Here is a 16223-nt window from a genome sequence, read left to right on the forward strand (position 1 = left end):
CAGTGTAAGGAAAGTGCACAGGTTTTGATGTTGGATCAGCAAGGCTTCAATCCTGCAGGGCACTTACCCTCTTCAACCCTATCTCCTCATCTGTTAAGTGGATTCAGCTACACTGTTTTGAAGATGAAATAGGAAAATCTATGTGAAAATCCATGTACAGTCCCTTGACAAATGTTAGTTCCTTTCCCCTTTGCTTTGACAGAAAAACACCATGAGAGGTCCTGGAAATTAGTCCTTCAATGACAACTGCCTTCATTAAAAAAAAAAAAAAAAACTAGGTCTAAGGAGGCAGCTGAGAATCATAAGATGTGGTGGCGGTTGAGATCGTATCTACTGCAAAAACACCCATCGCCGTAGATGTGGTTGTGTGTATATGGGGGTGGGGGATGCAGTGCTGGTGGTGGTGTACAGACAGACATGAGCAGCAATTTCCTGCTGGCAGTGTGACGCAAAGCACAGGAAATGCCACCTTTTGAGTATGTGATTTTCAAACCATAAAAGACTAAAATTACATATGTATATGTATGGTTATGTTTCCTTAAAGGTGGGGCAGGGCAGCAGGAGAGAAGACACAGGATAGGGGTGGAAGAGAGAGAAAGAATCCACCCTGATGTCTCCTTCACTGCTGGTCTGTGAAATGTCTCCACATGGGTGTTAGGGAAGCAGGCTGTGTAGCGATACATGGTAATAACTGGGTCCAGTACTTGTGGCTACAGGTAGTGGAGCAGCGTAAAAGACAGTGTGGTAGCAACAGTGATCTGGAACCGTTATTGTCTCAGCTGTACCCCAGAGACACCCCAGTGACTATTTCCTTGGGTACGAGTCCATGTTCTACCATTAACAGACCAAGTGATTTAGGAACTGGATATGTCTCTGTGCAACACTCATTTTTCCTATCCACGAAATCGAGATGGGAAGTAACGAAACCTTTTTTTTTTAATTAGCTGGATGTGGTAGCACACACATGTGGTTTTAGCTACTTGGGAGACAGGAGGATCACTTGAGCCCAGGAGTTCGAGGCTGCAGTGAGCTATGATTGCCTCACTGCACTCCAGCCTGGGCCACAGAGAGAAACTCTCTTTAAAAAAAAAAAAAAAAAAGATGGGAAGTGGCATATAAACTAAATCATCTCCAAAGTATCTTGAATGAGCTTGGCTGTGAACAAGTCAAAGCACTGGACATATTGGGAATGGCAACATTTCCATTTGAATGCCAGATCTCATCTAGAGCCATACTGAAAAAGATTCTAAAGCGATATCTGGTCTTGCAGGCAACAGTGGTGTATCCATTAGTGAGGTCCTCTTGGCTATGGGAGAGTTACACTCCAAAGTCTATAAAACATAAGTATTTAAAAGAAAAGTCTGAATTTTAGTAATAAATTGGCCTTTCTAATGATGTTTTGATTGGGCTGATATAATTATATAATGTGTTTCTAAGCCGAATAACACCTAGGAGGAATGAGGCACTATAAAGTCATGTTAGGGAAACAAAATTGAGATTTTAAATTTGCAACTGATAATCCATTAAATGGACAAAGGTCATTAGATAGTAAATTCCTTGAGAGCTGGGGCCATGTTTTCAATCACCCTAGAATTCTCTTCATATCATTGTCCAGAGCAGTGCCTTGTACTTAATAGGTGCTCAACTAAGTTCTACTACATTAAATAATTAAGAGTTTTAGGAGTAATTTCCTTCTAAGGAATCAGTCTACTAACTAGAATCTCCTGTCCCTTTTTGGAGGTATAGGTAGAGTGATGAATAAAGGAATTAAAATGAACTATCACATATTACGTGCCAGGAAGATTAAAAATTATTTTTAATTTAATTGACAGATAATAATTGTATATATTCATGAGGAAACAGTGATGTTTTGATATACATAACATATAGTCATCAGGTCACTGTAATTTTGTATCCTTTACCAAATCTCTCGCTATCTCTCGCTTCCTAAAAATTATTTTACTTAATCCTGACTTTAATCTTTTGAATTTAAATGTAGTATTATGATCGTGCCCACTCTGAGTTGGGGCTCAAGAGAGGTTAAATAATTTGTCCAGTGAAACACAGTTCATTAGTGGTAGGAATGAGATGCAAAAGCATGTCAGTTTCATCTCCAGTTCCAAGCAGCAGAGTTTTTTGTGTCATGATCAAACCCTTACTGTTCCTTTCTGAAAGAATAACAACGATGAGCAGAATAGAGCAGAGGGAAAAGCACTGGCCCAAGAGATTTCTCATCATGGCTTTGGCACTGACTTGCTGTGTGGCCCTGGGCAAGTCATTTACCCTTTCTGGGCTTTATCTTCTTTTTCTGTAAAATGACTGATATGGAACAACAACAACAACAAAAATTCAGAGTTATTAGGCTATAACTCTGGTAGAAAAGGCAAAGACAACAGCAATAGAATGGAAAAGGCGCTGACAAACAAAAGCCCACGGAGTAACATTTTCAGAGATCCAGTTCTGGTTCCACCATCCCAGGAGCAGAACAACCATCCCCACGAATCCCTTCAGGCCTAAAGCAAAGAGGGGGTCAGGCTATAAGTTGAGCCTTTTTCAGGGTCCACAAGCCATAGGTCTGCCGTCTGTCTGTGCACTGTCACTGCTCCCCAGCTCCAGGGTCCTGAAACTGCCCATGACCAAGTCCACATGAGGTGCATGGTGCCTAACTAGAAAGTCTCTTGGGAAAGTGATGGTAGGTAGGGCTTGACTCACACCAGGGTTTTCACCAATCCAATCCTTCTTCCTGTCATTTAGTCACAAAAGCAAAACACAAAGGCAGCACCAGTGGCAGCTGCTGGGGTACCTTCAGAAACAACAGACAGAAGGAGCGTCTGCAACACCAACACTAGGAAGGGACTCACCATTTTCGCTGAAGTTGTAGATTGGCTGATGCCAGAGGGTACACACTCACACCCCTTATAAGGCCTAGTTTCAGGCAGAACTTTGCATTTTTTGAGGATATTTTCATCAACCAATGCAAGTGCCCAAGAAACACCTTCACTCTAGTCAGACAGAATCATAGAACTAAAGGCAAGACTCAGCAGCTTGGAATCCCAGGTGCCAAGAAAAGATAGAAGAGAGGGAGGGAATGAAAGGAGGCTTTCTCCTTGTAAGCTGACTATCTAGAGGGGGAGAATTGCAGACCATAAATAACACCTCCTGAGCAGAAGGAATCAAAGGTACTTGCACCTCTCCAAAATGCACGGGCCCACATCCTGAGGTGGAAAGAGGGACTCAGTGCAGTCCCAGCTCTACTGCTTTCTAAGTCCTTCCCCCCATATTTTCTTTTGAGAGAGTAAAGGAAATACCATTTCCCCTTATGCTTAAAGAATCAATATTTTCTCTATGCTCCCCCACCTCCTGCCCTTACTCCTAAATGGGTGCAATAGTCCCTGCTTTGCCAAATGTCAGGGTTGCTGTGAGGAACATAAGAGGATAACATCCATAAAAGGGCTTTATAAACTGTGAATGGGTAGAGGATTAATGCTACCAAGAGGCTCTAATGCCTGGGTTAGTGACAATCCTTCACCTCTCCTGGAGACTCTGTTTAAGGCATACCATTTGCGGAGAAGGCGCAGCAGAGCCCCATCCAGGTGTGCATTGCAAGGGACCTTTGAGGAACAGCATGATCCCTGCTACCTACAGCCACTGCTTGTCATCATAGCTCAGTGGCCTACTTCACACCATGACAGCCAGCCCCTTCCTCCATTGCCAGGTCCTGGGATGGCCTGTCTGTTATTGTTTTCTCAAGGAGAGGAGGTGGAGTTAACAAATGAGTACTTAAGACTGGGATTTGATTTTCACTTCTGACACCTACCAGTTGTGTGATATTGGGCGAGTCACCTGACTTGTCTCAAAGTCAACTTCCTGACACATCAAATGGGGTAATTATATCCCACTCCACCCACCAACTGCAAGAGTATGTGAGCTCATAAAAAATAATGGGCATGTTAAGCCCTTTACAACTTGTTAAATACTGTCTATATAGAAGTTATTTTAGTAGTCATAATCAGACATTCTGTAGTGTTTGAAGTAAATTTTAGCATGTTCTTTTATAAATCATCCATGTTAAGTCAGTGTCAAGATATGGAAATGGTAAAAATAAAGCCATTATTCATGGTCCTGTGTCCCAGGAAGTAAGAACATATCTTATGCTCCTTTTGGATAACTCCTGGGGCGAGAATCATAAAATTAACACTACTAACTTACATTCAGGAAGCCTGTCACTGCCTTCAAAGCCCAAGATTACACAGGCAGTAAATGGCAGGGCCTGGACAAAGTCAAGTTCTTCAGCATCCTGGCCTAGTGCTTGTTTGACCACAAAGGTGAATGAAAGTGATAGGAATGTTGACATGGAACATTTGGGTTCCACCCAACAGGAATAGTGTATCAAAGTTGCCACTCCTCTTTATGCGACCCAAGACAAATGAAAAATTGGCTCAGAGAATACTTTCAATTGCCATTAAAACCAATTCCAACATTTCTGAAAGCATGCAGAAATGTGAGCTAGTTTATTTTCTTTTCAAAATTCTAAAAATTTTTTAAAATTCTAATTTGGTTCATGATTCTGTTAAAAAAAAAGTAGATCCAGTTTTTTTAAGTGGATAGAAATACACACAGACACACAAATGTAGATGTATGTGGTTGTATACATTTCATTTTTATCTCAGTATTTAATAAGTTAAAGGAATTTAGTTAGGTTTTTAATCAAGACCCTATTTCTGGTAGGAGTCCAGTAGGATAAATTAAGAGGCACCAAGAGGAAAAATGTTTTGTCCAGGAAGTAAACCTAAAATTGGAATCCACAAATTCAGTCTTCAAGTCAGAACTACCACTTATGGTTGAAAAAAAACCCAGTGTCCTATTTTCGTACAGACTGCCTCTTCCTTCCCTCATGCCCAAGGCTTCTCTGGCCTCTTACCTGACTCTCTCTTCTTCGGCCCTCTTCAGAGCAGCATCCCGCTGCAAAACCTTCATGATGGCCTCTTGTTCCTCTTCAGTCAGGAAGCTTAAGTCAATCATTTTGAAAAGTGCATGCAAAAATAATAGCAACAAATGTGGCTCAAAATTCTCAGGGCTGAACAACTAAGACTGCAACCAGGAAGATTAAAGGAAACCAAAATGAAATATTTTGTTCAGTTCTGCATCAAAAGTCTTATTTTGGCTCAGCAAAAGTTTAGGGCAGCTGATAGCAAGATCCTAAGTGCTCTTTCCCATGAGGAAGTCCTGGTCTGTGGGATAATGTTGAGAAGAGGCTCTCAGAAGGATGCTGTATTCCTTGCCAAACAGGTCGCTTGCTCCTATGGTGGCTTCCAGCACACTCACTCTCTGGTCCAGTCTTAGACACAGTTTATTCTCTCTCTGCACCCGTCGTCAATTCATAAGAGGCAGCAGCATCAGAGCATCACCTACCTGGGGAATCATGAGACAGCAAACACCAGACAGTGAGAGGCAGTTCCTATAAGCACTACTCATTACTACAAGATTTTTAAATGGCCATGCAAGATGGTCTCTGAGATCAAGGAAACCAGTTCAGCCGGCTTCCTGAGCAAATGGTAAATGGGTCATGAAACATGCTTCAACCCTATTCCAGACCGCCAAGATGGAGAACTCACAAAAATGCCTGTCAATGTTTAACGATCCACCTGAGTAAAGGATGGTTGCAAAAAGGAACTGGTTCTCTCTCTGCAAACTCTGGGGATGCTAGGCTAAAAAGTCATGTTAAAGGTCAGTAAGATCAGGGATATGTCATTCCAGTGGTCAAGCAAGAATCTAGAAATAATAATTTTAAATGCTCACCTCTTCACAAGTAGGAACATTCCACCGTACTACATATGTGCTCCATATTAACAGGAGAACTAGTATTAGGTAGAGATAGTTTGCGGAAGAGTGAAAATTGTTATTCTTCATCCAGTCCCGCTGCTAACTTTTGCTGGGCCTAGAGGAACCTAACCAGCTTGTCTACTTTCATTTCTCAGGGGAAAAACACCTATCTGTGTGTGTATATAAACTGGGGGAAAGGAAGAGGCAGAGTTTCAAAACACCTCACCATCCAAAGTGAGGATTTTTCAGTTGCACAATGTGCAAGAATCCTATTTTCTTTGAGGCATCTTCAATATATATGTAATGGGAAGGAAGTGAGAACTGAAGAATGACACAGCCCTACAGAAATTTGGAGGTGATCCACTCAAGGTTGGGGCACTTTTAACAAGTGCAGTGCTGAACATACACACTAAAAACCTTTAGTAAATTTTAAAGCAGGCTGGGTGCAGTGGCTCATGCCTGTAATCCTAGCACTTTGGGAGGCCAAGGTGGGTGGATCACCTGAGGTCAGGAGTTCGAGACCAGCCTGACCAACATGGTGAAACCCCGTCTCTACTAAAAAATACAAAAATTAGCCGGGCGTGGTGGCACACGCCTATAATCCCAGCTACTCAGGAGGCTGACGCAGGAGAATCGCTTGAACTGGGGAGGCGGAGGTTGCAGTGAGCCGGGATCGCACCACTGCACTCCAGCCTGGGTGACAGAGTGAGATTCCTTATCAAAAAAAAAAAAAAAAAGAAAAAACAATTTTCAAGCAGCCCTACTTAAGAATAAAAGAGTATGTACCCTAGTGAATAACATTTATAAAAATTAATTACTTGAAAAACAGAATTACTGGGAAGTTATCCTTCTACCACTTACTAGCTATAAGTCATTGGGCAAGTTACCGACCACTGTGAAGCTGTTTTCTCATTTGTACTTGACATTAGGATGTCCCTCACAGATTGTAAGGATTAAATGAAATAATGAATATAAAAAGAGCACATGTCTTGCATTCTGTACCAAAAATAGCTACTAAAAATATATTCTAGCTTCCTCTCTGAGTTCACACTTTTGTTCCATCCAGCTGAGTAAGACTATACTTAGTAATATATTTCTCTTTTGTATTATGTCTCTTTCTGATCTCCCCCCATGAAGTTTGGGCTTCATTGACAGGGAATCTAATGACCTTTGTTTTAATTTCCTCTAGCTCTCTGCATACTGTCCACAGTAATTACTCAAATAAATATTAAGACATTACTTCATTTGCTTTTTAATTTGCATGTGCTTGCATATGCTACTACCTGCTTGTTCATCTTGAAAACTACTTACCCTTCAAGACAGATCAAAGTTACCACCTTCGTGAAGACTTCCATAACTTCCATACCCCGAGTTAAAGTTGCAGCAGATTCAATCATTATTCCTAACTCTTCATTCCCTCTCTGTAACAGAACTATACTATCATGTTCCCACTAGAGTAAGCAAAGAATTCATCCCTACCCTCCTAATGTTGGGCTTGGCCTGTGACTCACTATGGCCAATGGAATGTTAGCAAATGTGATTCAAACATAGGCTGTAAATGTGCTTTCGTGGTTTGACCTGGCTTCTTGTATTCCTGCCACATGCCATGAGAAGAGCTTGTCCCAATTATCCATTGCCTCTTCATCCTGGGTTCCAGAAAGAGATAAAAGGACAGACCTGAACCAGACCTCCCTGAAGCAGGTATCCCCGCTGACCTATAGATATAAAAGAAAAAACTAAATATTTGTTGTTGGAAGCCACTGAGGTTTGGGAGTTGTTATACGACACTCCCACAGCAGGAACCTGCTAATACAAAAACTTTCTCCTCCAAATACACATCCACTCTTTCGATGATCTACTCTCAGTCTCTCTTACTTGACTGTGAGTCTCGGAATGTGAACAAATAAATGAATGAGCAAATGAATAAATGAACCTGATCCAAATATACAATATCACCAAGAGACGGCTATCTCAATTCTTTCCTTTCTTTCATGTGCAGTAACTTCCTTAGATCTCAAAGGCTGGCAAGAATGTAGATTTAGGCCACATTCTGGGACCCAGGTTCCCAATGAGGCCTTACACTGCCATTTGGTTGGTTCAATGTGAGACTTTAAATTCAAGGAGTGGTGGACAGGAAGAAAACAACAACAACAAAAAACTTAGGTCGTCTAGCAGTGGTAACAGGCAGGGTCGCTGAAATGGGCAATGTTGGCTTCCACACCTTCAAGTAGAATACAAGCTAACTAGTGCTTCTGTGTCAAAGCCTCTAAGGGTTAAAATTTCTCCCTTAAAATAGGCTGTTAGTGAGGCAAAGGGCAATGTTTCTACTTTACAAAGGAGTAAAGGGCTGGAACCCTTCCCTTTTAATTGGGTAGGCGGGAATCAGTGCCCAACCAAACTGTAAGAGAGCCCTCAGAGGGCAATCAAGACTCCTCAGTATGAGGTGCTCACCCAACTTCTAATAGTCTGGATGATGTCTAGCATGGGAGCTAATTGAACATTTACCTCACTCACTTGACAAAGATTTATTGAGAGCCTGGCACTATTCTAAGAACTGGAGGTGCAGCAAGGGAACAAGACAGAAAAACTTCCTGCCTCTGTGGAGTTCATATGCCAATGGGTGGAACAATCAAACTAAATAATAAAAATAAGTTTTTGAATACCAAATAATTGAATTATAACACATTGGAAGGCGATGAGAACTATGGAGGAAAACAAAAAAGGGAAGGGAGGAGAATAATAACTCAGGGAGAGTAGGAATTTTAAAGAGAGTGGTTAGGGTAGGCCTCATTGAGAAGGTGATATTTGAACAAAAACGTGACAGCAATGAGGAAACAAGCCATGCAGATATCCCAGGGTTCTGAGGTGGGAGTTGTCTGGCACATTCAAGAAATGGCAAGGTGGCCAGTGCTGCTACACCAGAATGCACCAGGAGAGCAGGAGGAGAGCAGGCCAGAAAGGACACAGGTCAGACTGTATTGGGCCTTGTGAGGACAGTAAGACTTCTGGCTTTTACTCTGAGATGAAGCAGCATTAAAGAAAGCCAGATAAAAAGGCAGCAAACATTTACTTGGTCCCTTCTACACAAGTGGCGCTATACATACATCTCATGGAATCCTCACAAAGACACTCTGAGGTAGGTCTTATTTATTGAGACAGGGTCTCACTGTGTTGCCCAGGCTGTAGTACAGTGACACAATCTCGGCTCACTGCAACTTCCACCTCCTGGGTTTAAGCAATTCTCATGCCTCAGCCTCCCAAGTAGCTGGGATTACAGGTGTCCGCCACCATGCCCATCTAATTTTTGTATTTTTGGTAGAGTTGCAGCTTTGCCACGTTGTCCAGGCTGGTCTTGAACTCCTGGCTTCAAGTGATCTGCCGGCCTCGGCCTCCCAAAGTGTTGGGATTACAGGCATGAGCCACTGCACCCAGCCCAAGGTAGGTCTTATTATCTGTGTTTTTCACATGAGGAGAGTGAGGCTGAGTGGGGCATTTGCCACCAAGCTTATGTCTGACTGGCATTTGCTGATGGTTGTGTCAGAATAAGCCAGCCCAAAGTTGACAACTCATTTAATTCTCCTCTTCACACAGATTCCTCCAATCAGCAAGGCAGAACAAAACCCCTGTCTCTGTGGACCCTCATTCTCTGCTTAAGTATAAGAGACTCACCGACCCAGAGCTGGCAGTCAGAACGGGGGCAACCTCAGTGCTAAACTGTGAGGGAAGAATTTTGGCTACTACAGTGTCTTGCATTCTCACCAGAGCCTCACAATAACCTCAGTAAGGAAGGGAGGGTAGGAGGGAACATACCCATTGTTCACAGATATTACTGATGTGTTCACAGGAGGAGCTCCTGGGGCAAGTTCTCCTCGGGTTCAGCCTCTCCTACCCATCCTCCATTCAGCATGATGCTGAGTCATTTTTCTAAAACTCAGCTCTGACCAAGCCACATTCTCAGGCTTAAAATCCTTCACCAACTTCCCACGGACCATTGACTAAAACTCAAAATCCTTAAGTGGCCTGTAGGACTCTCCATGAACTAGCACCTGCTTTACTCTCCAAGCTCTTTTCCTTAGGCTCCAGCCATTCTGAAATTTTCCAGTTCTTCTTGCCTTCAGGCTTTTGCATGTGCTGTTCCTTCATCCTGAACACCATTTCCCTTGTTAATACTTGTTAGGTCTCAAGTTACATGTCACTTACTGCACAAAAGTCTTCCCTAACCCCTCCAAGCCAGCTTAGGTGCCCCTCCTATGTGCTCAATTAGCACCTGACTTCGTCAGTCACAGTACTCATCACACGGTCTCAAATCCCTACCTACTCATGTTTGTCTCTTGCCAGTTTATGAGCAAGGCCTGTGTCTCCCAGTGATTTGTATTCCCAGCTCTTGCCACTGTCTTGCATCTACTAGGCACTCAAGTGTTCATGAAAAAAAAAATGATGAACACAGGTGGAAGGGGATTGAGCTTCCATTTCCCCCTGAACATGAACATAGGTCTAGGGCCCATAAATAAAAAACTAGGTCCATATTATTCAATGGGTTCCAGCTCCAGATCTTTCACATCATTCTGTGGTTTGAATAAGTTGAATGACTTCTGTAAGTCTTGGTTATCTCATGCATATGATGGGTATATTCTCTTCCTTGTGAAGATTACTGTGAGGCTCTGGTGAGAATTCAGGACACTGCAGAGGACAAAGAAAGATAAGGAGCAGCAGTAGAAACAGCAGCACAAAGGGAAACTGGAGGACTCCAAATGTGGACTGTGCTTAATTCATATTTTCCATGTGTCAGCCCTACCATGCCACGTCTATGAATGCCAATACTCTTTTTGTCAATTGTCCAAAAGTTAAGCTGGAGAGAAAAACTAAGGCCCCAAATAGTTGGTGCTTGCCTGTGATAGGCAGCAAAGAGTGGATCTGGGCTTCTAACTCTAATTCCAATTAAAATTCGAATCCCAGGTTAAAGTCTAATTAACAACAAAATTTCCTTCCCAGCAGGCTCTGCTGCGAGGAGGGGCCCAGATAACACAGATAGCATCTTCTCCTTTTCCAGACAGTGTTGTTGTACCAAAGCCTAAACAGATCCCAGGGAAGGAGTGTAAAACTTACATAAGTGGTGACTCTCACATGATGAGGATTTTAGAAGACAGGCAAATTGTTCTGACGGTCCCATGACATCAAGAATGAAGACTTCAAAAAAAAAAAAAAAATCTGGGCAGCAACAGAAGAGCAGTAACAAATATGCTTGAGTTGGGGAGAATGCCACCAAACAAAAAGGCCCTGATCAACAAGAAGGCTCATCCCCACCGGAACACTTACGAAACCATTGTGCATAAAACTAAATGCTTTGTAAACTTCCTAGGATCACAGCAGCATCAAAGGATGGATGGAAGGAGAAGCCAAAGATGGAACAAGTTGAATGTGACAATCAGAGAGTCTTTGCTTACCTCCCTCTCAGCAGAAAGATTTCCCTCCGGTGTACCAGCCCGATGATCATCAGATCACACTGCCAGGGCATCCGTGCCCAAAGCTGCTAACTGCACGGCTGGGCTGCACCACTTCTCAGGCTCACTTGGTTGGACTTGCCCTAAGTTCTTCCCATTGGCTCCATTTTACCCTGCCCTCTTGAACCACATTTAATTTATTCTCCCTTGCACATAATAGTTTACAAAAAAGATGTCATGCTCTCCCCACCTCTTCTTAGTTGAGGGGAAAAAAAACTTTGTTGTTCCCTCAACTGTTCCTCACATGTTGTTTTCTAAGCCCCTGATGATCTTAGTCATTTCTCTCCGGACTGAAAAAATGAGCAGGCGGTGCTAAGCCCTTTACACACATTTTAGTTTAACCACTCTGACCACCATGCAGATAGGTATTCTCCACATCCCATGGATGAGAACACTGGCGCTCAAGTTAAATAACTTGCCTAAGGCTACTCAACCAGAATATGATTTGAACCCAAGCCTTCAGATTCTGAAGCCACTATTTTTCATCTTTCACTGCATCACTAATCCCCTACTTCTCAGAAAGATACACAGCTGGTTAGGGGCAAAGATGACACTAGAACCCAAGTTTCCTGATTCCTAGACTGTTCTCTTTTCACCCTGCTGTTCCTCCCTCTGTACATTTGGCTTTGTCCTTTCTTATGGGCAACATGCATCAGCCCTCAAGGCATGGCATGCTCTTCTAAAGACAGCTTGTTAGGAATTAGGAAATGATCAGTCCCTTTGGTTTTGGTTTATGGACATGGAAAAGAGGATATGCATGGGATAGAGGGGAAAAAAGGCACCTGTGTCACCATGCAGGTATTTATACATGCCTACTAGCCTCTTAGAATGGTATCAATCCCTCGAACCAGAAACTATTACTAAAAGAACCTACATTTTATATGCTTAAGCCCAATCAAAATGTTTTGTAATATGCGTACACAGAAACGTGTTTATATGAAAAGCAAACTTTGTCCATGCACAGTTGGGTAACAATGCTACATGAATATTTCGTTTCTGTGGGTCAGACCCTTCAGTGCTCTATTTTTAAAAAACACGTAAATTACTCAGTGCAATGTGTTGCTTAAGTTGGGCTTCTTGAGAGGAAAGAATTGTCTTGTGACTGGTTCAAGGTAGCCTCTTAAAAAATAATAGTTGAATGAACAAATAAAATGAACTTCTTTATAAAGAAGTGAACAAATGAAAGGATACAGATAGAATAAGAAAGGATAATCTGTCCAATAATAGGTTGCTTGTTTTTTTTTTTTTGAGACAGAGTCTCGCCCTGTCACCCAGGCTAGAGTGCAATGGCGTGATCTCCGTTCACTGCAACTGCCGCCTGCCAGGTTCAAATGATTCTCCTGCCTCAGCCTCCCGAGTAGCTGGGATTATAGGCGCCTGCCACCATGCCAAGCTAATTTTTGTATGTTTAGTAGAGATGGGGTTTCACCATGTTGCCCAGGCTGGTCTCAAACTCCTGACCTCGTGATCTGCCCAACTTGTCCTCCCAAAGTGATGGGATTACAGGTGTGAGCCACCGTGCCTGGCAGTTGCCATTTTTTATAGAGCAACTGAAAATTAAAAATGGACAGGCATCTCAAAATACAAAGCTTTCACTTTTGTGTGGATTCTTCCAAAGATGGAAGCCATCTTTCTACTTCATTCATCTCCTCCAGGTCCAGGCTGAGTAGCAGACAGCTAGTATCTTCTAGAAACTGACTTGGTCGTCTCAAATTATGAATGAAGAGGAAAAGACAGGTAGAAAGACTACCCTATCTGAAAATTCCCCCTACTCCTTAATCTCATATTCAAACCTAACAATAACATCCCTGGGTTTCTGAAAAGCTCATTTTCTGCAATTGCTAGGCCACAGGTTTAAACTTACAATACCCATAGGAATAAAATATGTTAACCAAGGGCAAGATAATGGGCTATGTGAGGAGACAGCATCACACATGACTAACCATAATACAAGTATGTCAGCTACTAATAAAGGAGGCACACACCAAGTGTCAGGTAGGCCACAAAGATTTAGGAAGGAGATAAAATGAGGCGAGCCTTGAAGGCTGTATTAGAGAAGGAGGTGGGCATTCTGGGCAAGAGCGCTGGACCCTGAAACCATAAAGGTGTTCAAAAAGAAGGCTGGTAACTGGAGTACAGGGTATAAATGGGGCAAGTGACCAAGGTTGGACCCCAAGAGGCCTAAAGTGTCAAGGGGGGGAATTTGAACCTGAATTTTTCATGCTTGCCAGTCTTGATAAATGTGCTAGAACCATCCTTTTAATCTATATTTTCTTGATCAGGATTCTAAGAAACAAAAATAGTAAAGAAAGAAAGGATCTGAGGAAATGGGCAGCTGAAAGTTCATTTTAAACTTCGTACCTGAGCTGAAAATTCAAATCATATGTAGAAGAGAGATGCCAGTCTACAAAAGGGGTGACTTATCTTTGACAACATATCACGAAGGACTTTAAGCCACATAGAACAGAGTTCTGATATTGCATGGAGCTGCTGCAAAAGCCACCATATCCATGGGCTTTTATTAACTACACAGCTTGGGAAGCACCAAGAGGCTTGCCTAAGTTCCAAATACCAGAGAGAAACTTCCTCTCTCCTTGGAATGGCAGCATCCACCCCAGGCCCAGATCTCATTCTGGAAGAGGGTAATTTGTATGCGCCAAAAGTTCTGATAATGTATGCAGTCCCCTGCCTCAGGGAGTTTAGATTCTGGAAAGCAGGGCAGATACTGAACAAGCCCAAGAAGTCTCACAGAGCAGAAGGGCAGTGGGCTATAAAACTTTTAGCCAGAGGATTTAATGTACTCTTGGGGAGCCAGGGAAGGCTTCCTTGAAGAGAAGTACGGTATCTGTCAACAGCACACTCCACAGTGACATCTAAATTGGGAGAGCTATCACTTTCATTATATTCTTGATTGCTTCAATAAACAGCAGTATTCAAATCTGGCTGATCAGCAGCAGATTCCCAGACATTGCTCAAGGCTTACTGAACCAAACTCTTCAAAGCTGATCAGGAATCTGCATTTTTCTAAAATGTTCCCACATGATATGAATGCACAGCAATTAGTCAAAGTTAAACACACATATTTGTATATCAATTGTTTTCAGCTGTTACAAGAGAAAACACATGAAATAAAGTAACAGTCAAATCATAGGGTCGTAACTAATTCTTTGCGTGGATGAGGAATCTGTGATGAAAAAGGGTTAGACCAATTGCTTAACGTCATACAACTGCCTAACGTTGGAGCTAGGACATGCAGAGAAGATCTCCTTTACCCTCTAGGACATATACAATTTCAACATAAATAAGAATTTGCACACTGGCTAATAAATGGTTTGGGCTGCATTTCACAGCACCCCTAAAAACCAAACACTGATAACAGCCCAAATTACAGATGAATATCAGATTTAATTATTTTCTAGGTTTCAGATTCAAAGGAAGGGAGTGGAAGAACAAGCTGATTTATTAACTAGGCTGGAATTAAACTCAGGATCATAAAGTTAACTGAACTGTAGCCATCACCAGCTGAGACCTTAAAAGGACCACAGAAAAACTCAAAGTGAGAAAGCCTCACTTTTGGTACAATCACGTACATTCCTAACCAGACTGGGAATGAGGGACTCTCCCCAAATGTACCAACTTGGGGGTTCCAAAAACTGGCTGTACATTAGGATCATCTGAAAAGATTTTTCTAAAAATACCAATGCCCAGGTCTCTTCATCCTCCCTCTCCCCCGCAACAATTGTGATTTATATGGCCTGGGGGAGACTGCCACCTAGGATATTTTTCAGAATGGTGCCTAGATGATTGTAATATGCAGCCAGAATTAAAACAACTTAACCGGTTCTCTCCCACTGCTAGCTTCTGCTCAAATCCAGGACCTATAGGTGAGGCAAGCAAGGCACCCAGGGCACAAAATATAAAGAGGCAAGGTCATGTGAGCTCAGCACTCTGCACCTGCAGCATTCTGAGAGTGAGTGTCTCCTTAAGAGTAAGACACCCAGGGCATATAATTAAAGAGACACTCACTATCAGGGTGCTACAAGTGAGCATCAGCACTTGCACGACCTTGTCTCCAAAGACTTTGTGCTCTAGGCACTTCACCTGCCTCAGCGTAGTCCCAGACCTGCTCAATTCCATCTGGTCAGGCCAAATTGCCCCATTAAAGATGCATCGAGCCTCTACTGTGTGCAAGATCTTCCTTGATCCTCACCATCCTCTAAAGAGACACTGATTTTGAAACTGACACAGGTAAATAATGTCTACCATATTCATTTTCTATACCCCCAACAGAAGAAGGGTTGTGATGTAGTAGAATGCACTTGTGGCTTTGGAGTCAAAAGATAATTGGAAGTGGATTAATCTATTAGTTCTTTGGCAGTTTCCCCAATGACTCTCGTTTGTTTCTTCATCTATTCAACATGGGCAGCAAAACAGATCCACCTTACAGGGTTACCATGAGGATGACATTATGCTGTAAGTAAAATGGCCTGGGACACAGTAAGTGCTCCATAAACACCTAATGACAATAAATAAATCCCCAACATTTCACTAACTCAATCACCTTTCCATGCCATTATAAGGTTGGAGAATTACTGCTGCTACCTTTTCTATTTACCTCACTAGACTGTTTCCTATCCTCTAACCTCCTACACCATTTTAACAATGAGTCAAATTATTGGTTTCTGCATGCACATACACTCCCACCGCCCACTGCAGGGACCTTTGAGGAGGGTTTTTAAATCTTCTAAATTTGAGATGGGGTATTGGTAGGAGAAAAGTTTGGTGAAAGGATCTCATTCTTCAAACACAAGAATTCTCTTAAATCTTTCCATCTTAGGCCTGGACCCCAACCTCAGAGAATCAAAAGCCAAGAGTTTGATATCTTGGTCTCTGGTTCTG

The 16223-nt window shown here is 42.4% G+C and overlaps 1 protein-coding gene across 8 annotated transcripts in view; it reads right to left on the reverse strand.

The window, feature by feature from the left end:
- Positions 1–16223, reverse strand: part of SYTL2 (synaptotagmin like 2) — a 118775-nt gene that overhangs the window by 55067 nt on the left and 47485 nt on the right. For all 8 annotated transcript variants that reach the window (XM_032167072.2, XM_032167070.2, XM_032167067.2 and 5 more), the window contains exon 2: positions 4922–5412. In XM_032167072.2, the coding sequence (XP_032022963.1) occupies positions 4922–5022 (101 nt within the window). In that variant the 5' untranslated portion in view covers positions 5023–5412. The remainder of the gene's footprint in view (positions 1–4921; positions 5413–16223) is intronic.

Source organism: Hylobates moloch, unplaced genomic scaffold (assembly GCF_009828535.3).
Source record: "Hylobates moloch isolate HMO894 unplaced genomic scaffold, HMol_V3 SCAFFOLD_11, whole genome shotgun sequence".
In the NCBI taxonomy this organism is placed as follows: domain Eukaryota; kingdom Metazoa; phylum Chordata; class Mammalia; order Primates; family Hylobatidae; genus Hylobates; species Hylobates moloch.